The sequence below is a fragment of the Hesperophylax consimilis genome, chromosome 20 (assembly GCF_061612785.1).
Source record: "Hesperophylax consimilis isolate HC1 chromosome 20, BYU_Hcon_1.0, whole genome shotgun sequence".
Classification (NCBI taxonomy): domain Eukaryota; kingdom Metazoa; phylum Arthropoda; class Insecta; order Trichoptera; family Limnephilidae; genus Hesperophylax; species Hesperophylax consimilis.
The window spans coordinates 10,946,705-10,972,597 of NC_142855.1; the positions used below are offsets into that span (position 1 = coordinate 10,946,705).

Here is a 25,893-nt window from a genome sequence, read left to right on the forward strand (position 1 = left end):
TTTGTGAATTATTGAAATCGAGCGTTTCCAGATTCCGTTTGTCAAGCGATTTTAATGCCTACAACCTACAATATGAGGTAAATCAAGAATAAACAGAGTTTTGGCTTGTAGCTTGATCTTAAAGCGAAGCTTAATGCTAAATCACTATTTTGATTAATCTTTATAACGCATTGGTGTAGATTATGAATACCAAAAAATATGCTTTAGATAAATTTATGGTTTTCCTATCGTTTCGCTTCAGAAGAATACAAATAAAAAAAAATAATTATTGAATAAAAAATATAAATGTAAACTACTAAAAAAAATTTTTTTTTCAATAAAAATGTATGAACCTGTAATGGAAAAAAAACTAAAAAATTCAATTTCATAGCTGAAATTATCTGCGACAGTTTCGCTTGATTAACTTTTTGCTTTCTCATAAAATTATTGACAAAATAAATAAAAACGAGTTTTGTGAATTCTTGAAATCGAGCGTTTCCAGATTCCGTTTATCAAGCGATTTTAATGCCTACAACCTACAATATGAGGTATACCAAGAATATACAAAGTTTTGGTTTGTAACATCATCTTAAAGCGAACCTTAATGCTAAATCACTATTTCGATTAATCTTTATAACGAAATGGTGTACATTATGAATACCAAAAAACATGCTTTAGATAAATTAAAGGTTTTCCTATCGTTTCGTTTCAGTAGAATAAAAATAAAAAAATCAATTACTGAATAAAAAATATGTAAACTACTAAAAAAATTTTTTTTCAATTGAAATGTATGAACGGGTAATGGAAAAAAACTAAAAAAATACAGTTTTATAGCTAAGATTATCTGCGACAGTTTTGCTTGATTAACTTTTTGCTATATTATAACATTATTTACAAAATAAATAAAAACCAGTTGTGCTTGAATTCGATCGTTTCTAGACTCCGTTTGTCAAGCGATTTTAATACCTATTACCTACGATATAAGGTACGAGTATACCAAGAATATACACATTTTTGGCTTGTAGCTCCTCTTAATAATGTGTTGCGTTACCCTAAAAGTCAAAGTGCTGATTATAAACTTATAAATATGGTAGCCGAGATTTGAACATCGCATTGTGTCTTCAAATCAGAACTGAAGCGGTGCTTTTTGTTTAAATTCATTGTCGTGAAAAAATCATAATGCGTTATTTTGTAGAGATTGTGTTTACGTTATTAATGTTGGATTGTGTCGTGGGACTTCAGAAAGGTAATAATTCTATCTATTTACTCTTTTGCGGATGCGTGAAATGTTTTGTGCATTTCATATTATATTAAAACTTATTTCAACTTGTCGATTTCATTTTTCAAATTATAGATCAACTTTAAAAAATACCTTTAGGGACCATAAATTTAACATTTTATATTTATTTTTGAATAACTCCTAAGCATAACATGTTATTTTAATTTTAATCAGAGATTTACAATCCATAAGATTTATTTTTTAAAACATTACACAGTCCTATCTTCAAGTCTTTTTTTATTCGGGAACATTTTTGTCAAAATATATATTTTTTTTGGATATATATATTTTTAAATTTGGAATCCTGAGCTTCTCATTTCTTTTTACTTTTCTAAAATTATCTAATAATCGAGAAAATGTTTTTTTTTCCTTCTAACACAGTAAACTTATTTTGTGGCACCATTTTAATTGAAATTAATAAAATACTTCGTTTTTACCACTTTTATTGTTTATTACCAACATGTTTCATGAGCAACGCTCACTTCTTCAGGGTTTTTAATAAAACTTTATTAAAAACCCTGAAGAAGTGAGCGTTGCTCGTGAAACATGTTGGTAATAAACAATAAAAGTGGTAAAAACGAAGTATTTTATTAATTTCAATGTTTTTTTAAATTCATATTTTGTATTATAAAATATAATAGAGAAAATTTTATCTAAAACAATTAAAATCTTGTTGTTACATAATTACAAGTAAACATAAAATACCGAAAGAATTAAATATTTAACTGCACAGGTCAGGGGTTCTCAAACTTTTTAAAATATGATAACCAAAATTATTTATTATCTGAAATTAATTTTTTAATAATCAAATGAAAATATTATAGAACCGAAATAGTTATTATTATAGAATAAATATTATACATCCGAAATACATATTATTGTTGAGAAAATATTATAGAACCGAAATAGTTATTATTATAAAATAAATATTATACATCCAAAATACATTTTATTATAGAAAAAATATTATAGAACTGAAATAGTTATTATTATAGAATAAATATTTTTTAAATATTATAGAACCAAAATCATTTTTGGGAAATAATATATATATTTTTTAATCAAATTATTTTGGCACTCGTCGATAATTTAAATTTTGATTAAATGATAATAAAAAGAAAATATGAGCCACCCACTAAAAGTTCTCAAACTTTTCATAAAGGCATATCCATTATATCCAATCTACAAATTTATGAATGATTTATTTTTCTAATTATTAAATTATTTGCCAAAAATTAAAATTTTCTCTCTTAGAAATATTTGAAACCCTCTAACCCATGTTTTGTATCCGCTGAGGTGAGGTCTTACAAAAGTGGCGCTATATAAATTAGCCAAGAATAAATAAATATACATATTTCATGATATTTTTTATTTAATGTTTTTATAAAAAAAGTCTCCGAAAAATTAATTATTTTATTAAATATTTAATTTTTTCTCTGGCCTGTGTTCTGTAATATTTTTGTTATTTTGTACATCAAAGCATATATATGGCAAAAAGTAAATTTTTTGTAAAAAAATATCTCTTTCAGTAATGTTCGGCAACCGTTGACCCATGTTTTAATGTATCTTTTCTTTTGTTAGTCTATATTTTCACGTGTTGTAAATTATATTTTCTCAAATAATAAATTTCTATAAAGTCTATAATTTTATGAACACGAAAAATTTCAATGTTTGAGAGCCCCTGAAATCTGTTTTATAATATTTTCAAATAGAAGATTAATATTGGGGAAGTCCTTTTATAATATTTTCAAGTCTAGAGATAGAGAAAGATAATATTTTTGCTTGAACATTTTGGGCAGAAATAGTCATACACAATATGTGTACTAAGTATTTTCGCATTAGCCTGGAAAATACCCATTGAAACGTGTATAGTAATATATTCCTTGTGCACAAAGCAGAAAGGATATAACTATGTATCTTTTCATAATACGTTTCTTGTATTTGGCTTTTGATATGCCACGACTTTCTTCTCTCTTGGTGTATTAAGGTTATTACACGTCATGGTCTGGTCTATTTCAGCACATCGCTCGAATCACTACCAATGGGAATGTATGTCTGATAGCGTGTCTGTATGTGTCACCTGTTATTGTGCTATGTTACAGGTGATTCTTGCACCATGGAGAGTACCAGGCGGCCAGGCATATGCAGGCATATATCTCAGTGCCGCGTCGTCATTGATGCCTTCCAAGAAGGAATACCTCTTCAGGTGAAACCACTACTTGATTCTGTTATAGATCATCGTAACCAATCTGTACATACACTGTACTATACATACATATCACAGATATTAAATGAGATATCTTTCATTGTGAAATAATATTGCCTGCTATCAAACCTTTCTGAATTTTTTATGTTATGTGAAGTAAATACATATATTTTTTTTAGTAAATAATTTTAGAAAAATGAAATACAAAAAAAGTATAATTTTATAGTGTTACGGTTTTAGCGTGATCCCCGGTTTAATTCTCGGTGGCAATCTTTTTACTTGCTCTTTGATATTCTAATCTCAGAAATGGGATAGGTCTATGCCTGAATAATCTAGAAGCTCTGAAATATATAAATACTACAATAAACGGTTAGATAATGCGTTTTAAATTACCATTAATATTGTTTTCAGATATGCGATCATGAGGGAACCGTTCCGATTGTCTGCTGTCCTCGGGAGTCAGTATTAGAAGGTACAGTACTTATCCAGTAGACGATGGTCCTTCCATATGTAGCCTGGTGTATCTTGGTGGTGTGTGATTGTAGTAGGCGATGGTCTCTACCTATGTACCCTGGTGTATCTTTAATAATAATAATGACTTATTGTTTTCTTTTCTTAGTAACATATAGAGATAATTACGATTGGAGAATACTTTTTGGACGCGAGGCCTTCTTCAGAATGACTAGTTTAAAATACTAGCTACGTTTTTACAATTGACTGTAATTTTCCTCTTATTTTGAACGTCAGCAAGAGGTAGGGATACGTGTCGTTATTTTTTACACTAAAGAACGATTGCAAAATAGACCATCATTTTACCTACCTCAAAATTAGTAGGCTGACAAAGAAAATGGATTTAGATAATACACACGGTGTCCGGAAACTCGTAGCACAACCGTGAAACTGGTGAATTTGCCCCTGCAGAAGGTACCTCACTTTCATTTCAAACGCTTTATTCACCATCACCGGTTGTGTTGTATAACCCAGGTATGTCTGTTTTTTCGTAGGTGATAACTGCACGATGGTGGACACGGGAAGGGCGGGAGTGTGCAGTCGATTCGCCAACTGCCAGACAGCGAAGGAGGCCTCCAGTAAAGGCATTTTGCCACAGGTACTGTTCCTCCCTTTGTGAATCTGACAAGATCAAGTTTTCAAATTTATTTTCTACTACATATAATCAAAAATAAAATCAGCAATGAACAAACTGTTTGAAAGCAATTATCTTTTCAGCTGTTTTTCCTAAATCACTTTCATAAAAACAAGAAGTGTCCGGTGACAACAACAAAAACAATTTTATATAAATATAGTACCTTCAATAAACAAAGGTATGATAACATATAAACAATGCAACAATTCTTAGCGTTCAAACGCAATCGATGTAGACATCCGAAGCAATTCGGCGAGTTAGTCCCACAGGCCGGGAGATAAAACAGTCTTTAAAGAAAAGATCAGGATCAGGAACATAAAAATTAATTCAACAATGAATGCAAGTGGAGACTCATAATTCATAATACTTTTGAACTCTGAGTTATTTAACTGTTTTGGCCTCAAATCCAAATTTGATGTATTCCCCTCGGAGCGAGGACAGGTCCCGAGTTCGATTCTCGTACGTGAGCTAATCGTTTATTTTCTGTGCATTTTTATCCCTCAAATCTCAACAAAAAAATCAAAAAGAAGATTCATTTTAAAAAGGTAATTTAAAATAATAACAAAACTGTTTTGTTTTCAGACATGCAACGTAGAGGGCAACGTTCAGATTGTCTGCTGCCCTCTGGTAACAGTGGTTGAAGGTATAGTACCCAGAACTTAATCATCATTCATTACAAATCCAGTAGGCGATGCGATGGCTGTTGATTTCCTTGGCTCACTCATCATTACAATACCATAATTGCAAAAGTCAGCCAGTCTTCCGAATTTTTGATGACACATCTTACCGTAGACTGGATAACATCAATTGGAATCTGGATTGCAGTAGAATATTCATCGTCATGTTGTGTTGAATTGTTTAACCATGGTGTATCTGTTTGTTTGCAGGTGATAACTGCACGATGGTGGACACGGGAAGGGCGGGAGTGTGCAGTCGATTCGCCAACTGCCAGACAGCAAAGGAGGCCTCCAGTAAAGGCATTTTGCCACAGGTACTGTTCCTCCCTTTGTGAATCTGACGAGATCAAGTTTTCAAATTTATTAAATGAACAAACTGTTTGAAAGCAATTATCTTTTCAGCTGTTTTTCCTAAATCACTTTCATAAAAACAATAAGTGTCCGGTGACAACAACAAAAACAATTTCATATAAATATAGTACCTTTAATAAACAAAGGTATGATAACATATACACAATGCATCAATTCTTAGCGTTCAAACGCAATCGATGTAGACATCCGAAGCGATTCGGCGAGTTAGTCCCACAGGCCGAGAGATAAAACAGTCTTTAAAGAAAATATATCCATCAGGAACATAGAAATTAATTCAACAATGAATGCAAGTGGAGACTCATAATTTATAATATTTTTTAACTAAGAGTTATTTGAACTGTTTTGGCCTCAAATCCAAATTTAAGTTTTTAAAGAAAAAGGCCGAGAAACTGTTTCTTGATGCATTCCCCTCGGAGCGAGGACAGGTCCCGAGTTCGATTCTCGTACGTGAGCTAATCTTTTATTTTCTGTGCCTTTTTCTCCCTCACATCTAAACAACAAAATCATAAAGAAGATTAATTTTAAAAAGGTAATTTAAAATAATAACAAAACTGTTTTGTTTTCAGACATGCGACGTAAAGGGCAACGTTCAGATTGTCTGCTGCCCTCTGGTGACAGTGGTTGAAGGTATAGTACCCAGAACTTAATCATGTATATATGTAAAAGCCCTCTGGGCGTAAAATAGAATAAGTAAATCATTCATTACAAATCCAGTAGGCGATGCGATGGCTGTTGATTTCCTTGGCTCACTCATCATTACAATACCATCATTGCAAAAGTCAGCCAGCCTTTGGAATTTTTGATGACACATCTTACGGTAGACCGGAAAACATCAATTGGAATCTGGATTGCGGGTAGAATATTCATCGTCATGTTGGGTTGTATTGCTTAACCCTGGTGTATCTGTTTGTTTGAAGGAATGAACTGCACGATGGTGGACACGGGAAGGGCGGGAGTGTGCAGTCGATTCGCCAACTGCCAGACAGCGAAGGAGGCCGCCAGTAAAGGCATTTTGCCACAGGTACTGTTCCTCCCTTTGTGAATCTGATAAGATCAAGTTTTTAAACTTACGGCAATTTGATTTTCTACAACATATAATCAAAATGAAAACCAGCAATGAACAAACTGTTTGAAAGCAATTATCTTTTCAGCTGTTTTTCCTAAATAATAATAATAATAATAATAATTGGATAATTTGTATAGCGCCGTTTTTGTGAAAAATCACCTCAAGGGCGCAAAATCACTTTCATAAAAACAAGAAGTGTCCGGTGACAACAACAAAAACAATTTTATATAAATATAGTACCTATAATAAACAAAGGTATGATAACATATAAACAATGCAACAATTCTTAGCGTTCAAACGCAATCGATGTAGACATCCGAAGCGATTCGGCGAGTTAGTCCCACAGGCCGAGAGATAAAACACTCTTTAAAGTAAAGATATCCATCAGGAACATAGAAATTAATTCAACAATGAATGCAAGTGGAGACTCATAATTCATAATACTTTTGAACTCTGAGTTATTTTAACTGTTTTGGCCTCAAATCCAAATTTGATGCATTCCCCTCGGAGCGAGGACAGGTCCCGAGTTCAATTCTCGTACGTGAGCTAATCTTTTATTTTCTGTGCCTTTTTCTCCCTCACATCTAAACAACAAAATCATAAAGAAGATTCATTTTAAAAAGGTAATTTAAAATAATAACAAAACTGTTTTGTTTTCAGACATGCGACGTAAAGGGCAACGTTCAGATTGTCTGCTGCCCTCTGGTGACAGTGGTTGAAGGTATAGTACCCAGAACTTAATCATCATTCATTACAAATCCAGTAGGCGATGCGATGGCTGTTGATTTCCTTGGCTCACTCATCATTACAATACCATCATTGCAAAAGTCAGCCAGTCTTCCGAATTTTTGATGACACATCTTACCGTAGACCCAAAAACATCAATTGGAATCTGGATTGCAGTAGAATATTCATCGTCATGTTGTGTTGAATTATTTAACCATGGTGTATCTGTTTGTTTGAAGGGATGAATTGCACGGTGAAGGACACGAGGACTGCTGGAGTGTGCAGACCATTTGCCAACTGCCAGACAGCGAAGGAGGCCTCGACGAAAGGCATTTTACCACAGGTACTGTTCCTCCCTTTATGTGTCTCTGACAATAACAACATGTTTGACTTTGCGCCCCTAACATGACCTTCCTTTGCTTACAGAAATGTGACTTAACTAATAACGAGTCGGAGTTGGTGTGCTGCGCGGAGGCTGCCAGTCCGCCGCTGCCGAAAGGACTTGTCACTGAGCTACCGATTGTCTCCAAGGCCGCAGACTGTGAGTATTGCTAAACCAGACCACAAATATTATAAAATTATGTTGCATGTCTGAAAATCTGTTTCAGTTTTTTTTTTACAGTTTATTTGTAAATACACCTAATACATAGTTTCAAATTTAATAATTATTTTTGTAGTTTCTCAAATTAAAACTATGCAATAGAAGGTTGTACGAAAGAAAACGATAAACACCTACTAAAAGCAATTAAAGAGAAGTTGAATGTAAAAATACCAAAATGATGAAACTGTTTTTTGAATTAATTATAAATTTTAATATTCATAATTTCAAACACTAAATATTCTTAATCTTGATGCTCACCACTCTTCTAGACACAAGCGCCAGCTTCTACAGAAGAGGAACATTAAAAAATCAAAAGCAGTGAAAACTAATTGTAATAATTATTTGAGTTAACATTGATTATACTCTCTAATACATTGTACTGTAAATTGATTTATTATTTAATATATAAAAATAAAACTATGCAATAGTAGGTTATACGATAAATCTGTTACTTTTTTTTCAAAGTTCCCTTATTAGACATAATAATAGAGTTATTCTAACTTTAAGTAGGGCACTTCAATTTATTATTTCGAGACTTCCTACTAAACAACACATCCGCAAAAATAATTTTTATGTTTTTCCTTTAGCTTAAGTGTAAAAATTAACGTTTTAATTTTATTAAAGCATACGTTCAAATTTAGTTGACCGAGGTAATGAAACAAGAGGCATTATATTAATATACACATCTGATAATTTTTTTGTTTCCTCTACAGACTGCATAAAGCTGTCGGAAACTCGGGGAAACCTGTGTCCTCTGCACACACCAGACTCCAACATAGTATATCACGAGACTCCCATGATGACTGTCGCCGAGGCCCCGTACTTTGTAAGTTTCAGACATTAGGTAGCTTTATTTATTATATATTAATTAATTTCTTAAAATGACTAACTAGCCTTAACGCCATTTCCTGGAAGGGGCAGGCAGAGAGAATAGACCGTTACAATACTCTCGCATACACTCCTTGCTTTATTCACATTAATAATTCATCTCACATACTCTTGCGTTATTCTCACTTTTGACCCGACCCGACTCAAGTAACTTCCACGTCGTATGTTCTCTTTACACTGCTTTCTTCGTATATCCGCTCTACATGCCCAAACCATCTAAGCGTCAAGATGCCGAGTTGATAAAGAAATAATATGAAATTCCCTTGGTGGAAAAAAATACTCCAGTTCTATTATTTAACGTCCTGTAGGTATAAAAAAATTCTGCGTCTTTTCAAAATGCTGATTAACTAACTTAATTGTAGTGGTAAAAAAATACAATTTTTAATAAAATATCTGAATTTTTCTGTATTTTAAATAGTCCTAAACCTCTCCTAAACATACTTCCCAATTAAACAAACTCATCCACCTGTTCCAAGTATTCATCACTCACAACTATATTACATTGCTATTAACACATGACCTTAGAGTTGGGCTGGCTGCGCACCAGGCAGCCGCCCTATAAAGTAGGAGCTAGTTGTAGCTTGTAGCAGCCAATATCACCAGTTCTACTGGCTGCCACGACAAGTGCGTGAGGACTGAGGACTGAGGCATCCACACACATGTACCCTAGTCACATTTGAGGCTGGTTTCCACAGCCGACGATATTTGGCTTCCATAGAGCCCTAGGACGTTCCCTTGAATACACATTGCAGATCATGTTGGCTGCCTAGTGCGTGGCCAGTCAAGTATATACAAACTGCATTCATCCTAGACACGAGAGACCATCGTTCTTGAAATAAGCAACATTCAAACAGACGCGTACTTCCATACTATTTGCTTATTCATTGCAATACGTTTATGTATTTTGGGGATGTTATATTTCCACGTGTCATTATTTTGTCCTTTAGTTATTTCCAAACATGGTTGGTAAAGAAGTGGTTATCAATTTCTAACGCACGTTTCTCTCCAAATCAATGTTTGTTGTATCATGTTTAAGAAACGAATATTCTTGCTTATTTTACGACATGTTTAGAACACATTATATAAAAAATTCTTTCGAAGGCTTTTTTAAATGTAATTATTTATTAATTAAGTATGTTGGAGAAAAACTACATTTTTTAAACAAAAATGAAAGACCATTAATAGAAAGGAATTAAAACCAATTCAAATTAAGGATATAGATCTGAATTTTCTCTGAAAACATCGGCGGGCGGGTAAAATCCTTGGCTCTGGATTCAGTGGTCACGGGATCAAATAATAATGAATAATCATGTGTATTTAAAATATTTATATTCAATTTAATTTATTGTTTTTCAATTCATATTATACACTCAAACTAACATGTCAATTACTTCTTTAAATTACGGTGATTTCTTTTTGGGGTATTATGCCATGTTGCGCTACCAACTTCTTTATCCAAAGTTTCGGACAGCATTACAGTTTCCATCATCAGGGTAGATGTTATTATGAGGCTGAAGGTAGTGAAGCGGGGAACAGGTGGCCACTAAACACGGCTAAAGCCATTTCAAACCAATTTTCCATTCTGATGGCCTTTCACCGGGGCAATACTGAGATGTTTTACGATATTTTACTTCAAGTGATATAGCCCTACCATCTCCGGCCAGTCCAGGGCACCCGACTAGCAATCCGGAGGTCGCGGGTTCAAATCCCGGTATGTGCTGGTCAAGTTGTGTTATTATGTATTCATTTAAAATAGTATATAATATACAAGCACAGTTTAATCATAACTGAAACGCTGCTTGAAATGGCTTTAGTCGTGTTTGGTGACAATTTCCTTATTTTTAACACGGTCATACGTGATTATATCTGGATAGGCAGGTACTTTTCTCTTCCGCATCTCGTTCCCCTTCCCACTACCTTCAGCTTCACAACATACAGCAATTTGGGATGCCATAGTGTCACTGGTTCCAGATGGTTGGTTGGGATGCCATAGTGTCACTGGTTCCAGATGGTTGGTTGGGATGCCATAGTGTCACTGGTTCCAGATGGTTGGTTGGGATGCCATAGTGTCACTGGTTCCAGATGGTTGGCAGTAAAAAATGAACAAATCAAATGAAAAAACGAAAATCAGCAAACATTTAGCGAGCAATTTAAAACAACACTTGCTTAGAGATTAATATGAAGATGTGTTGTGTTCCCAGGGACGTATTGGAACAGGTCGGAGAGAAGAGATCTCCTGGCAGGGGAATCCAGTGACATTACTGAGTGACAGGTGGGTGGTGTGCGCTGCATACACCATTACAGCGCTTGGGTGAGTTTATTGTTTCTTCATTTTAAAATTCAACTCCTTGTAATAATGACTGCAAAGATGATTTGATATTTGAACAATCTCACTTTTAAGAATTAAGCGCATTTTAAACGATATTTCACAAACTTGTGGTATACATGGTGTCTGGAAACTCGTGGTAAACGCGGCGAACTAAAGAATTTACCTCACATAATTGAATGAATTGAGCGTTGCCAAGTCCTGTTTTAACTCGACCGTTTTGCATTTCATCTGTTTGTATGTTTAGTTTTGGGTTCAGAATCGTAGCCGTTTTAATTGTTCAGTAAAGATTACTTTTTATGTAAAATTGTCGTGTTTACTTCCTTATTTGCATTTTTTCAATATTATGGCACCTACCTGCCTGAAGAATATTTGAAAACAGAAATGTCATTGAGACCTTTTTGTATAAGTCCTTATTTGAAATTTAAAAAAACGGTACAAAAACCATATATTTGTTTTATAGGTAAACACGTATTAAATATCTACTAATAAATCTTATGACTTCAGAAGAAATTATGCTTACTATTAGCTTCACACAGGAGGCGAAAAGGAAGAGAAAAATAGTTCCCCACAAGGCCTACGTCCTCTTTGGGGATGCTGTGTGGGGCGTCTTTTTAGGAAAGGAAGGATGGGAAGTTCTGGGAAGGAAAAAGGTACAAGGGGTGAATAGGAATATGGGGGTTAGTTATGAATCCATCCCTCCCACTGCGGTGCGAGGCAATGTTCCGAGAGCGTCCTGCTGGAGAGATCAAAAGGTCTCCGTCAACCCGTCTCTCCCGATCCGGCCTGCCATGCAGTCGGTGGGCAGACACATCTGCCGCCAAGACCCTGATAAACCTGATGAACCGGGCACCCCTGCTAAGTCACCAAACGAAGCGAACCACTCGGGGTGACCTATGACAGAGGTGTTTGTTACGTAATAAATAGTTCTCGGGGCGGCGGTATCCACACCCGCCTCAGTTCACCGCGTATACGACTTCTTTTCCAATTCTAAGAGCTTCGTTAGTTCAACTCTGTTCGTTAATAAGCCAGTAATTTTGCACAACGAACGACATTATTAAAGAAGATGTGTATATTGACAGTTAAACGAAGCTTATCTGATGCTATGGAGGCCTAAAATATGTTTATCGGCCGTCGGATCATTTCTTATCAATTGTTGACCATATATGACATATGGCTTTATCGACTGACCGTGCTAGACCTACAGTAACTTTAAGAGATACAGATTGCTTTTGGAGTGTTTCTGTTGTATTAAGTAAGTACCGGTATTTCAATGGAAGATGCTCCGGGGAACGAGCATCATAGATCCTTTGCCACCGGCGCATAGCCGTGAGACCCGCCAAATATTTTTACACAGTTATCATATTCGCACACAAGAACAGGTTGTTTCAATGATTATCTTTTTATTAAATTCTACAGCTTGGCTGTGTTTGTTCCCTCCTAAGATATGGGTTTCTTCAAGACCCTCTTCAAGAATTACTTTCTTTCCTCAAAATAACCGACAACAGTGAAATTATTTTCCCGAGGCCTAGTTTAGTAATGTGGTTTTTTAATATTTCTGATTTTGGATCAATTTTGAAAATATCGTTTTTGTCAATCCTTAGCCATTTGCCAACCACTCTAGCTAAATAACTGAAAAGGCACGGACCGCCACTGGTATAAACTCATATAACTGTAATATACATTCAAACGATGTAAGCCTGACTGCTCTGTGCTTACCGTTAAACCTAATGTTAAATACATTGGTATTATATGAAGTGAAAATTACAAACAGTTCAAAGGATAACAAAATGATTGTTTAGTTTTTAAAAGAATAAGCCCGTCGTCCCACGGATCAGTAACCAAACGACACAGGGTTTTATAGCACTCGGTTTATTTCGATTCCTTACCGACCCGTTGGACAACGGGCTAAGATAAATATTTAATTTTAGAGTAGAACCATTTATTTCTCCCTGAATCATTCTCGGGGGAGGTACATTCAAAACATTCCACAAAATATTAATAAAAAATATTTTTAATTACCCCCCCCCCCCACTATCAGACTAATTCAAGACTTTAAAGTCCCTTCCCCGCAAATCTATTTATATAAATAAAAACGAAAATGTTAGTTTGTTCAAAATCTTAAATCTCCGAAAGTTTTTCTGATTGCTTTGTTATTTTGACACAACGTTGCATTCAAATACGCATTAGTTTTTATATACCTATAGCATATAGATGTCACCTGTGACAGGTAAAACATGCTTTTTTTTAAAACAACGCCATCTGTTGGACGTAAAAGTAACATGCGCCATTGTCTCTCTATCTACACAGACAGACAGAACCACAGCAACGCGTGGCGGGGTACTGCTAGTAATTTATAAAAAATAGATCTTTTACAAATTCACTTGTTTTGATGATAAAAACACAAAACCACTTTCGAACAGAAATAAACTAAATATTCTTGGCTGAATAACTATCATAACACAACCACAGACCAACCATTTTATAAAAATATACTCGCTGATGTACCATAGGCTTTCCATAGAGTTTTACTAAATCTAATGTAGACTGTAGCCTTCCTCTTGTTTTGAAGGTAAAGTGTGCAAAATTTCACCGATTTCGGAATAAAACTGTAGATTTATATATGTATGAAAGTTCCGCCGGTTTCCTCCCCGCGGCCGCCCGTGACTCCTTCTTATTATTCTGTTTATATTATATGTCTGACCATAGTAGAAAAGGAGATGAGAAGTTAGTTTCATGAGGATTTGTCATTTGGTGACAGATATAGCACCACATGACCCGACTGGTTTTAAGCCACGCATTCCGTATTTCCACCAATTTATAACACATTTCTCTTGAACACTTTAACATTTAGAGTTCCTGAAAAATATATATATTGTTTTTGAAGATAATATTTATACATTTGAGTCGAAACGGTAACTATACGAAATTCCATCGTACAAAAAAATCTCAAAGTGTGCTCCGAAAATGATAACAGACCAATTTTGTTCTGTTATTTAACATGTCGTAGGTATTAAAAAATTCACAGTGTTTCTTTGAATGCAACTTAGGCATTTTTAGAAAGAATTCTTACTAAACGAATCGTGTTTCATTAAATATTTTAACAATTTTCGCAAAATTATTGTCGTTTCATATCTCCCTTCAAACAATCTTCTTCATCTTTTTGAACGCTTACTACGGAGCCTTAAGAACTCTCTCTCTCTGTTCGAAGAGTAAAGTTAGCGAGATGAGTCAGTAGTTGAAAAGAATCAATTCTGATATCGACATATTATATATATTTAGTTTTAAGAAGTTGCTTTTAAATAGCATCTTTGTTGTCGCTAGTATGGTACGCAGTTATTTTATTTTTCACTCCATGTTTACAAATTATACACCGTAGTGTATAGCTACACTAAATTCTGCTTTGTAATACGAGTATGTATGTACCGACTTATATGAATGCAATTTATTTCAAGACACTTTGAAATTAACGATTTTTTAATGTTTTTAAAAGAACGAAAAATTGAATTGAATTGAATCAGCGGTTTTCCTTTGAAATATAAAACCATAACAAATATATTATGGTGGTGAATCTCAGATGACATAGTGATTGTATTAGACAATTAGACCTACTTAAGATGCACATGTCAATGTTAATATAACCTGCACTTCTTTTGTTTCAGCTCACAGAATGTCAAGTTCGTCGGATTGGGGGGGAACTTTACACCTCAGTACAACCCTGACGCTATTTACAATGTGATAAAAAAACACGCCCACCCACTATTCAACCATACTTACTCAAACGCGTATTACAGCATCGCCCTTCTGCAGCTTGACAGACAGTAAGCTTTTCATAATTATACGAAACATTGGAATAATGTTAGTAAAAATCACAAAATAAATAAGTTCATGGGTGCGACTGGAATTTCAATTAAAGACCATTTGCTATTACAATTACCAATCTGACGGCCACCGTGGTCGAGTGGCAAGGCTCTCGACTAGCAATCCGGAGTTCACAGGTTCAAATAGTAAATCTTATTTTGATAATTTATTCTGTAGCACATTTGCAGTACTTTCTATAGTGGAATATACTCTCAGTATCGCCCTGGTGTAAGACTGCCATTCCGAATTGAAACGTTGCTTGAGATGGCTTTAGCCGTGTTTGGTGACCAGATCTGAACAGCCAGGTACTTTCCCACCTTCCTCTTCCCCATCTCCTAGGTTAGTTCCTAATAACTTATTAGCAGGAATAGTTCCACCTGTATAGTGCCACCTCAGTGTAGGTCGACCAACAAACACTCCTATGTCCTGTCCTATCTTCCATTCTTGCTACATGCCCTGCTAGCGGAACAGGCCCACTGTTGCTTCACATGGTCTGATGCTCTGTAGGGAACTCGCGCGCATACAAGGGTTAGTTCAAGCAACGCCGGTTCCTTATAACTTATTAGCAGGAATAGTTCCACCTGTATAGTGCCACCTCAGTGTAGGTCGACCAACAAACACTCATATGTCCTGTCCTATCTTCCATTCTTGCTACATGCCCTGCTAGCGGAACAGGCCCACTGTTGCTTCACATGGTCTGATGCTCTGTAGGGAACTCGCTTGCATACAAGGGTTAGTTCAAGCAACGCCGGTTCCTTATAACTTATTAGCAGGAATAGTTCCACCTGTATAGTGCCACCTCAGTGTAGGTCGACCAACAAACACTCCTATGTCCTGTCCTATCTTCCATTCTTGCTACATGCCCTGCTAGCGGAACAGGCCCACTGTTGCTTCACATGGTCTGATGCTCTGTAGGGAACTCGCGCGCATACAAGGGTTAGTTCAAGCAACGCCGGTTCCTTATAACTTATTAGCAGGAATAGTTCCACCTGTATAGTGCCACCTCAGTGTAGGTCGACCAACAAACACTCCTATGTCCTGTCCTATCTTCCATTCTTGCTACATGCCCTGCTAGCGGAACAGGCCCACTGTTGCTTCACATGGTCTGATGCTCTGTAGGGAACTCGCGCGCATACAAGGGTTAGTTCAAGCAACGCCGGTTCCTTATAACTTATTAGCAGGAATAGTTCCACCTGTATAGTGCCACCTCAGTGTAGGTCGACCAACAAACACTCCTATGTCCTGTCCTATCTTCCATTCTTGCTACATGCCCTGCTAGCGGAACAGGCCCACTGTTGCTTCACATGGTCTGATGCTCTGTAGGGAACTCGCGCGCATACAAGGGTTAGTTCAAGCAACGCCGGTTCCTTATAACTTATTAGCAGGAATAGTTCCACCTGTATAGTGCCACCTCAGTGTAGGTCGACCAACAAACACTCCTATGTCCTGTCCTATCTTCCATTCTTGCTACATGCCCTGCTAGCGGAACAGGCCCACTGTTGCTTCACATGGTCTGATGCTCTGTAGGGAACTCGCGCGCATACAAGGGTTAGTTCAAGCAACGCCGGTTCCTTATAACTTATTAGCAGGAATAGTTCCACCTGTATAGTGCCACCTCAGTGTAGGTCGACCAACAAACACTCCTATGTCCTGTCCTATCTTCCATTCTTGCTACATGCCCTGCTAGCGGAACAGGCCCACTGTTGCTTCACATGGTCTGATGCTCTGTTGGGAACTCGCGCGCATACAAGGGTTAGTTCAAGCAACGCCGGTTCCTTATAACTTATTAGCAGGAATAGTTCCACCTGTATAGTGCCACCTCAGTGTAGGTCGACCAACAAACACTCCTATGTCCTGTCCTATCTTCCATTCTTGCTACATGCCCTGCTAGCGGAACAGGCCCACTGTTGCTTCACATGGTCTGATGCTCTGTAGGGAACTCGCGCGCATACAAGGGTTAGTTCAAGCAACGCCGGTTCCTTATAACTTATTAGCAGGAATAGTTCCACCTGTATAGTGCCACCTCAGTGTAGGTCGACCAACAAACACTCCTATGTCCTGTCCTATCTTCCATTCTTGCTACATGCCCTGCTAGCGGAACAGGCCCACTGTTGCTTCACATGGTCTGATGCTCTGTAGGGAACTCGCGCGCATACAAGGGTTAGTTCAAGCAACGCCGGTTCCTTATAACTTATTAGCAGGAATAGTTCCACCTGTATAGTGCCACCTCAGTGTAGGTTGACCAACAAACACTCCTATGTCCTGTCCTATCTTCCATTCTTGCTACATGCCCTGCTAGCGGAACAGGCCCACTGTTGCTTCACATGGTCTGATGCTCTGTAGGGAACTCGCGCGCATACAAGGGTTAGTTCAAGCAACGCCGGTTCCTTATAACTTATTAGCAGGAATAGTTCCACCTGTATAGTGCCACCTCAGTGTAGGTCGACCAACAAACACTCCTATGTCCTGTCCTATCTTCCATTCTTGCTACATGCCCTGCTAGCGGAACAGGCCCACTGTTGCTTCACATGGTCTGATGCTCTGTAGGGAACTTGCGCGCATACAAGGGTTAGTTCAAGCAACGCCGGTTCCTTATAACTTATTAGCAGGAATAGTTCCACCTGTATAGTGCCACCTCAGTGTAGGTCGACCAACAAACACTCCTATGTCCTGTCCTATCTTCCATTCTTGCTACATGCCCTGCTAGCGGAACAGGCCCACTGTTGCTTCACATGGTCTGATGCTCTGTAGGGAACTCGCGCGCATACAAGGGTTAGTTCAAGCAACGCCGGTTCCTTATAACTTATTAGCAGGAATAGTTCCACCTGTATAGTGCCACCTCAGTGTAGGTCGACCAACAAACACTCCTATGTCCTGTCCTATCTTCCATTCTTGCTACATGCCCTGCTAGCGGAACAGGCCCACTGTTGCTTCACATGGTCTGATGCTCTGTAGGGAACTCGCTTGTATACAAGGGTTAGTTCAAGCAACGCCGGTTCCTTATAACTTATTAGCAGGAATAGTTCCACCTGTATAGTGCCACCTCAGTGTAGGTCGACCAACAAACACTCCTATGTCCTGTCCTATCTTCCATTCTTGCTACATGCCCTGCTAGCGGAACAGGCCCACTGTTGCTTCACATGGTCTGATGCTCTGTAGGGAACTCGCGCGCATACAAGGGTTAGTTCAAGCAACGCCGGTTCCTTATAACTTATTAGCAGGAATAGTTCCACCTGTATAGTGCCACCTCAGTGTAGGTCGACCAACAAACACTCCTATGTCCTGTCCTATCTTCCATTCTTGCTACATGCCCTGCTAGCGGAACAGGCCCACTGTTGCTTCACATGGTCTGATGCTCTGTAGGGAACTCGCTTGCATACAAGGGTTAGTTCAAGCAACGCCGGTTCCTTATAACTTATTAGCAGGAATAGTTCCACCTGTATAGTGCCACCTCAGTGTAGGTCGACCAACAAACACTCCTATGTCCTGTCCTATCTTCCATTCTTGCTACATGCCCTGCTAGCGGAACAGGCCCACTGTTGCTTCACATGGTCTGATGCTCTGTAGGGAACTCGCTTGTATACAAGGGTTAGTTCAAGCAACGCCGGTTCCTTATAACTTATTAGCAGGAATAGTTCCACCTGTATAGTGCCACCTCAGTGTAGGTCGACCAACAAACACTCCTATGTCCTGTCCTATCTTCCATTCTTGCTACATGCCCTGCTAGCGGAACAGGCCCACTGTTGCTTCACATGGTCTGATGCTCTGTAGGGAACTCGCGCGCATACAAGGGTTAGTTCAAGCAACGCCGGTTCCTTATAACTTATTAGCAGGAATAGTTCCACCTGTATAGTGCCACCTCAGTGTAGGTCGACCAACAAACACTCCTATGTCCTGTCCTATCTTCCATTCTTGCTACATGCCCTGCTAGCGGAACAGGCCCACTGTTGCTTCACATGGTCTGATGCTCTGTAGGGAACTCGCTTGCATACAAGGGTTAGTTCAAGCAACGCCGGTTCCTTATAACTTATTAGCAGGAATAGTTCCACCTGTATAGTGCCACCTCAGTGTAGGTCGACCAACAAACACTCCTATGTCCTGTCCTATCTTCCATTCTTGCTACATGCCCTGCTAGCGGAACAGGCCCACTGTTGCTTCACATGGTCTGATGCTCTGTAGGGAACTCGCTTGTATACAAGGGTTAGTTCAAGCAACGCCGGTTCCTTATAACTTATTAGCAGGAATAGTTCCACCTGTATAGTGCCACCTCAGTGTAGGTCGACCAACAAACACTCCTATGTCCTGTCCTATCTTCCATTCTTGCTACATGCCCTGCTAGCGGAACAGGCCCACTGTTGCTTCACATGGTCTGATGCTCTGTAGGGAACTCGCGCGCATACAAGGGTTAGTTCAAGCAACGCCGGTTCCTTATAACTTATTAGCAGGAATAGTTCCACCTGTATAGTGCCACCTCAGTGTAGGTCGACCAACAAACACTCCTATGTCCTGTCCTATCTTCCATTCTTGCTACATGCCCTGCTAGCGGAACAGGCCCACTGTTGCTTCACATGGTCTGATGCTCTGTAGGGAACTCGCGCGCATACAAGGGTTAGTTCAAGCAACGCCGGTTCCTTATAACTTATTAGCAGGAATAGTTCCACCTGTATAGTGCCACCTCAGTGTAGGTCGACCAACAAACACTCCTATGTCCTGTCCTATCTTCCATTCTTGCTACATGCCCTGCTAGCGGAACAGGCCCACTGTTGCTTCACATGGTCTGATGTCTGTAGGGAACTCACGCGCATACAAGGGTGGACTACAGCAAACTGTGCAACACACTAAACACTTTAATATAGAAAGATACCTAGCGCAGACCCTAGAAAAATCACAGATTATCTGAATTCTCGACAAATCAGTTCCAATTTTGAAAATGATGACACTTAAGTGATTTATTTTTGGGGTATTATGCCATGTTGCGCTACCTCCTTCTTTAGCCAACGTTTCGGACAGCATTGCAGTGTCCATCATCAGGGCAGATGTGTAATCGAATGTGAATTTACATGTTTATTTGTAATTACTGTAATGCTGTCTGAAGTGGGCTAAAGAAGGAAGTAGCGCAATATGGCATAACACCCCAAAAATAAATCAAAGTTCTGGAGTTCATTGAACCAGAGTTACGGACAGAGTCACAACCGACATTAGAACCTATTTGTAATTATTATTACAATGTTACAGTCAATAATCTGTTGAAAAGTAATGTCACGATATTTATTATTTATATGAAATTTTATAATTTATTGTTACTTTATTACCATTATTTCCAATGTCAAATAGCAGGTGACAGGGTCTCAAGAGTGTCATGCGTCATGCGTCATGCGTCATGCAGGAATATCGGCATACCGCTCCTAAATGGTTAAGGAATATTATTGTATTGCACTACCACTTCAATGTTTTACAGAAATAAGTTATATAAATTTCAGGGTAATATTCACAAGCAGTATAATCCCAGTCTGTCTCCACACCGGCACAACTCTTCCTGACAGTGGGCTCATCCTCACTGGGCAGAAAGCCGCAATCAACGCATCTCCCCACAAGGTTAGAACACATTTCTCTGCCTTCAGAATGAACAATGACCGATGATGCGATAACTATATTATGGACAGCTGTGGCTGGTACTAAATGTACATTTGTTTAAATAGATATCTAACCCCGCAGGGGTAGGCAGAGTGGATGGACCGCCACACAACTCTGTTTTAACACACACTCCTCGCTTCATGCACATTCATACATAGGTTCTGTTAATCTGAATCTTGAGATGACCCAAGTACTTGCCATGTCTACCTTGGGAGTCCCAGACTCCTTCTACCATCCACTCCTTTCTCCGTACATTCGCTCTACATGTCAAACCCATCTTAGGGTCCCTTACATTATTGAATTCTTTCCCGATCTCCACATGTTTATGGTATTTCTACCACTCTGAAGAGGACAAATGAAATGTTGATTAAAGCACACACTTAGAAGTAGCTGCTTCAAATCCTCGCGTGTAATTTCACGATAAGTTATTAATTTATTAAAAGTGATGTACATATATATTTGTGGCACGTTCCAGAGTGGAAGATACTCTCAGTATCGCCCTGGTGAAAGATCTTCATCCGGATCGAATGTATCTTGAAATGGCTTTAGTCGTGTTTGGTGACTAAATCTAATTGGTCAGGTACTTCTTCACCTTCCTCTTCTTCATCTCCTTCGCCTGGGGATGTCATAGTCCCACTGGTTCTAGACGGTTGGGAGTAGTTGAGAGACTTGTGTAGTATTTTCATTAAAAAACACATTTGTTCAAAACCTCACTTCACATTGTAATACTATACGGATTTGTTCTCATTGGATAAAACAATTAGTTGGTACGTTTTTCAACATTTCAGACGACAATGCAGAGAGTATCTCAGGAGGAGTGCTCTAGAGCATACCCCGCTGGCACCTTTAGACACCCTGCCGGTGTAAAACATGACCTGGAGATTTGCAGCCGCCCAGTCAACACAGCTGGAGTATGTCTGGTATGTAACACTGGGATGCATTGTACACCAAGCTCATTATAACAAGGGTGTTTTTTATTATTTAATATTGATAATAAAACATTGATATAACAAGAATTTTATAAATAACAAAAGAGTAGTCCCGCTGCCTGCCCCATGACAGCTTGTCTACAGGTCTACCATTTTTTTCAATTTAATTAACATAACACATAATAATTTAGCATATAAAAATTAGTTTTAATTTCTTAATAATGTCTTTATTATGTAATGTAACATTCAATCTCTTAGGACGGGTTGTTTCACAGAATTTGAACAATTCATCAAATTTCAAAGTTGATTTTCAAGTTCTGTGAAGGTTCTTTTCAAGTTCTGTTAGTATTTCAGCTTTGTGAAGCCCTTGGCCAATAATTATATAATTTTAGAACTTGAATAGAACCTACACAGAACATGAAAGTCAACTTTGAAATTTGATGAATTGTTATTATTCCGCGAAACACCCCGTCCTTATTCTTCTTCTGATTGCTCTCTTCTCTCGGAATGTATCTACTATTAAGGAGAAACGACTTCCTTAATTAATTCCTCCCGTGGATTATCATTTGGGTAACTTTTTCATATTATATGATTAAGTAGGTAGGTATATAAGTACCTACTTACAAAGCTTAAGTTTTCAGAAGAAATTTTGATTTAATGAGAGAATAACGAAAACATTCATTTTTTGGGAGCGAGGACTTTTATTCACAGAACTACTAGGCTTAGGTTAGGTTAACCAAACCATTTTCATTCGCCATGAATGTAAACACTGACTACCTACCGGTTTTAAAGAAGCGATTAATTAATTAAAATGAATTAATAATCTGCCATTTGAAGTGTGTTCACTTTATAACTTTATTTGTTCTCAGGACTGGTACTACGGCAGCTCGCTGACAATAACCAACAGCCCCAGGGTGGCCTGTACTCACCTGCTGGTGGGGTTGGTATCCTCGTATAACACTTCACCCTGCATATTGACCAATACGCGGATATCTACCTTTGTCCCTTGGATAGAGGGTATTGTGTGGCCTGAAAGCGGTGTTGTTGTTTAGGACCGTGTTTTAAGCAATTTGTAAATATTTTTTTTTTTTCATTATATAATGGTATCAATAGAATTAGTTAAGGGGGGCAGTTGCCCTAATCCCCCCCAGTGTATACATGGTGTCTGGAAACTTGTAGTACAAGCGGTAAATTGGCGTATCTACGTCACATAGAAAACCTAAAAAATACTCTGGTTTTCAATTCAATTCTTTTGTTACATTTTTTCTATTAAAACCTTTTGTAGCCGGGCCGACGCTTCGACACATTTTAAAATACTACAAATTAAAAAAAAAATTAAAAATTCCAACTTCTGACTCAATTTACTCGAAAATGGAAACTCACATAGTAAAAAAAATACTTATGTGATAGGTTCATCAGTTTCCCCTTTGTACTATGAGTTTCCGGACAACATGTATTACACAAATCCCACACAGGCAAGGCCAGTGGGTAGGCATACTTGGGATTAGTTAAAGGTACTTAAACATGACTTATTGTGGAATGTAGGTACATACCTATATTATTTCTATAAAAATGAGATTTTTAAGTTTTAATAATATCAAAATCAGTTGTATTTTTTAAATTGTAAACTCGTTTTACAGAAGAAAAACATAGATTTGTAATATTGTTTCTTATACTAAACTTAAGTTCAAAAATGGTGCATTTAAATTTTTCTTACTTCTATCTGAGTAATACAAATTAAAATTAAAATGTTATCGACCTTATTCTGCTACTTTAAAAAAAACAGTTTACTGAAGTTATATAACAAATCTGAGGTCAATCGGCCAAGTGGTTATTGAGAAATCGTAGTTGCCGATTTGTATTTGTGCGTGTAAAATGGATGTACCATTGGGTGAGATTAAAATGAAGTAATTGATAGTTAGCAGCTAATCAGCCAACCCAGGGCCAAGAACAACTTGTTCCTCTCTCTTGGAAATTGGATTATAGTCAGTTTGGCATTCTGTCCTTCAGTTCTTGTTACTTGTTGCCTTCTCACTACTTGTCAGTACTCATACTTCCCTCTATTCTATAACTTTCTAAACAACAATACCGCATTAAGTAAGGTGGGGATGATGGGTAGATACTGCGTGCAAATTAATCATGAATATGTTTTAGTGTTTTGTGAACACCTCACTAGGAGAACAACATTATATGCTGAGGTGTTCACATGTCTTAGTTATGTGAATTATTAGAATATTATTAAGCATTATGTATTTAAATGCCTGAGTTATTTATATTATGTATTGTAAATTTTTTTGACGTTAATAAATTTTTTTGTAAATTTGTACGTCTTTTTTTTTATTCAGTTTTTTTTCCAACTTTAGTGTTGGTGTATTCTGTATTACCGATATTGTCGATAAAAGTCTTTATGGTCAATGATGGTTGAAGGTAGACAAATTAACGAAAGAAATAAAACTTAACTTAGAAAAGTTTAGCCAGAAAGAAAGAGAAAAATGCGCAAATACATAACAAATATTGATAAAATAAATAGAAAAATAAAAGCACCTGAATTCAGCGGTCACCTCTGGTGTGGAGCCCTAACAAGACCCCTTGACTTTGTGCTGAAACTGCAGACGGTGCGTTTGATAGATTTTCTTTTCTTAACAAACGGAAGAGCACAAGCGTCAGGTAGGAATGATCATGAGAAAACATGTGGAGATTGGCAAAGAAAGCAATAATGAGTAAGATTAAGAAAGGGATGCATAGACGGTTAGGATTAACAAATCACTATAACAGAAGAATACCTTATAAAGGTTTGACGGTTAGTTTTTGGTTTAGTTTGGTTTTACGTGATATCTGCACCAGTAGATAGTAGGAGATTTTCAAACATTGTTGGGTTATTCGTAACCCGGGAATGTTTGTCTTTCTTTTTAAAAAAAAAAAAAAAAAAAAAAAAAAAAAAAGGCCCAGCTGCCCAGAGCCAATTGTGATATGTCGTTAGCAGAGATGTGCAAAAATTTCTAGTTGTGTGATTGTGTTGTCAGAGTGTTTTTTTATTGTATTTGTACAATAAATGTGTTAGCATAAATTTTAAAGGGAGTTGACGTATATTTAAGACTTACTCAATAATGATCAATATCTTGTCGGTTGCTTGTTGATAACACGTATTACCATTTTTGGTGCTTTTTGAAGAGGATCAATAATAGTTTGAGTACAGTCACCCCAAATGATGATACCATATTCTAATATGGATTAGCAGAGAACATAGTATACTGATTTAATTGCTGTAGGAGTAAGGATATTTCTACGGGTTAGAAACACATAAGGATGCCGAGAGTTCGCTATGTGCTGATTCCAACGTAGATATTGTCAATCAGATATTTTATATTGGTGACTTGTGCCAAGATGGGGCAATTACAGGAAGAATTTTTTCTTGGACAGGAGTTGAGTAACAGAGGACAGACAGAAAGTTCTTAATTTTAAATAAAAAAAATATTTTTAACAACTTGTGGAATAACTTTCCTAAGTCGGGACTCATTTGAATTCTCCAAACAAATCATAGATACTGATTAGTACTGTGTAAGTGGAATAGAGCAAGTGGATGGGGTTCTTTGTTTTATATTTTAATCCAGCCTGTCCTGGACACAGCATTAGTGCAATTTTGTATGAGTGGCATTAAAGCCAAATCTAGGATGAGAGGAAATTGCCTGGCAGCCATCTTGTATGACATACTTTTGAACTGATTTGTGTGCAAAGTGGTGCATAATGAACTATTATAATTATATTTTTGTATTTTAATATAGTTATAACAGCTTATGATTTTTTGGGGTATTTTATTAGACAAGGAATGATATACGTCATCAAAAAATTAAAATAGGTTTTTGCATTTTCCATACAACTTCTTGCCGCGACTTCAAATTGTTCTCAAATTGCTCCGTCCATGGCTTTTTAGGTCAGTGTGAAGTTTGGTATCAGTTATTTATCCAGGGCTTCTACAGGGAGCAACTTGATACATCAATCATAGCGAGGACAAGGACCGACTGATATACGGAGAACATGAACTAAATATCTCTCATAGCGAGGACAAGGACCGACTGATATACGAGGAACATGAACTAAATATCTCTCATAGCGAGGATAAGGACCGCCTGATATACCTGGAACATGAACTAAATGAGATAATAGGAAGAATGTTACATAAAAAGTAATTTGATTAATAAATCTAA

The 25,893-nt window shown here is 37.3% G+C and overlaps 1 protein-coding gene across 4 annotated transcripts; it reads left to right on the forward strand.

Annotated features, from left to right (window-relative positions):
* Positions 1-1,094: 1,094 nt before the first annotated feature.
* LOC149414070 (serine protease persephone-like) lies at positions 1,095-24,010 on the forward strand. 4 transcript variants are annotated; one of them, XM_089644034.1, is made up of 17 exons: positions 1,095-1,225; positions 3,361-3,464; positions 3,876-3,936; positions 4,469-4,572; positions 5,191-5,251; positions 5,496-5,599; positions 6,224-6,284; positions 6,575-6,678; positions 7,384-7,444; positions 7,689-7,792; positions 7,876-7,990; positions 8,764-8,876; positions 11,140-11,249; positions 14,927-15,085; positions 20,606-20,720; positions 21,548-21,679; positions 22,558-24,010. In XM_089644034.1, exons 1-17 carry the CDS (start codon positions 1,159-1,161, stop codon positions 22,738-22,740), a joined length of 1,758 nt encoding a protein of 585 aa, XP_089500160.1. In that variant the 5' UTR covers positions 1,095-1,158; the 3' UTR covers positions 22,741-24,010. The 4 variants fall into 4 exon arrangements, with proteins under 4 accessions (XP_089500160.1, XP_089500163.1, XP_089500161.1 ...); XM_089644037.1 differs by lacking the exons at positions 6,224-6,284; positions 6,575-6,678; XM_089644035.1 differs by lacking the exons at positions 5,191-5,251; positions 5,496-5,599.
* Positions 24,011-25,893: the final 1,883 nt, after the last annotated feature.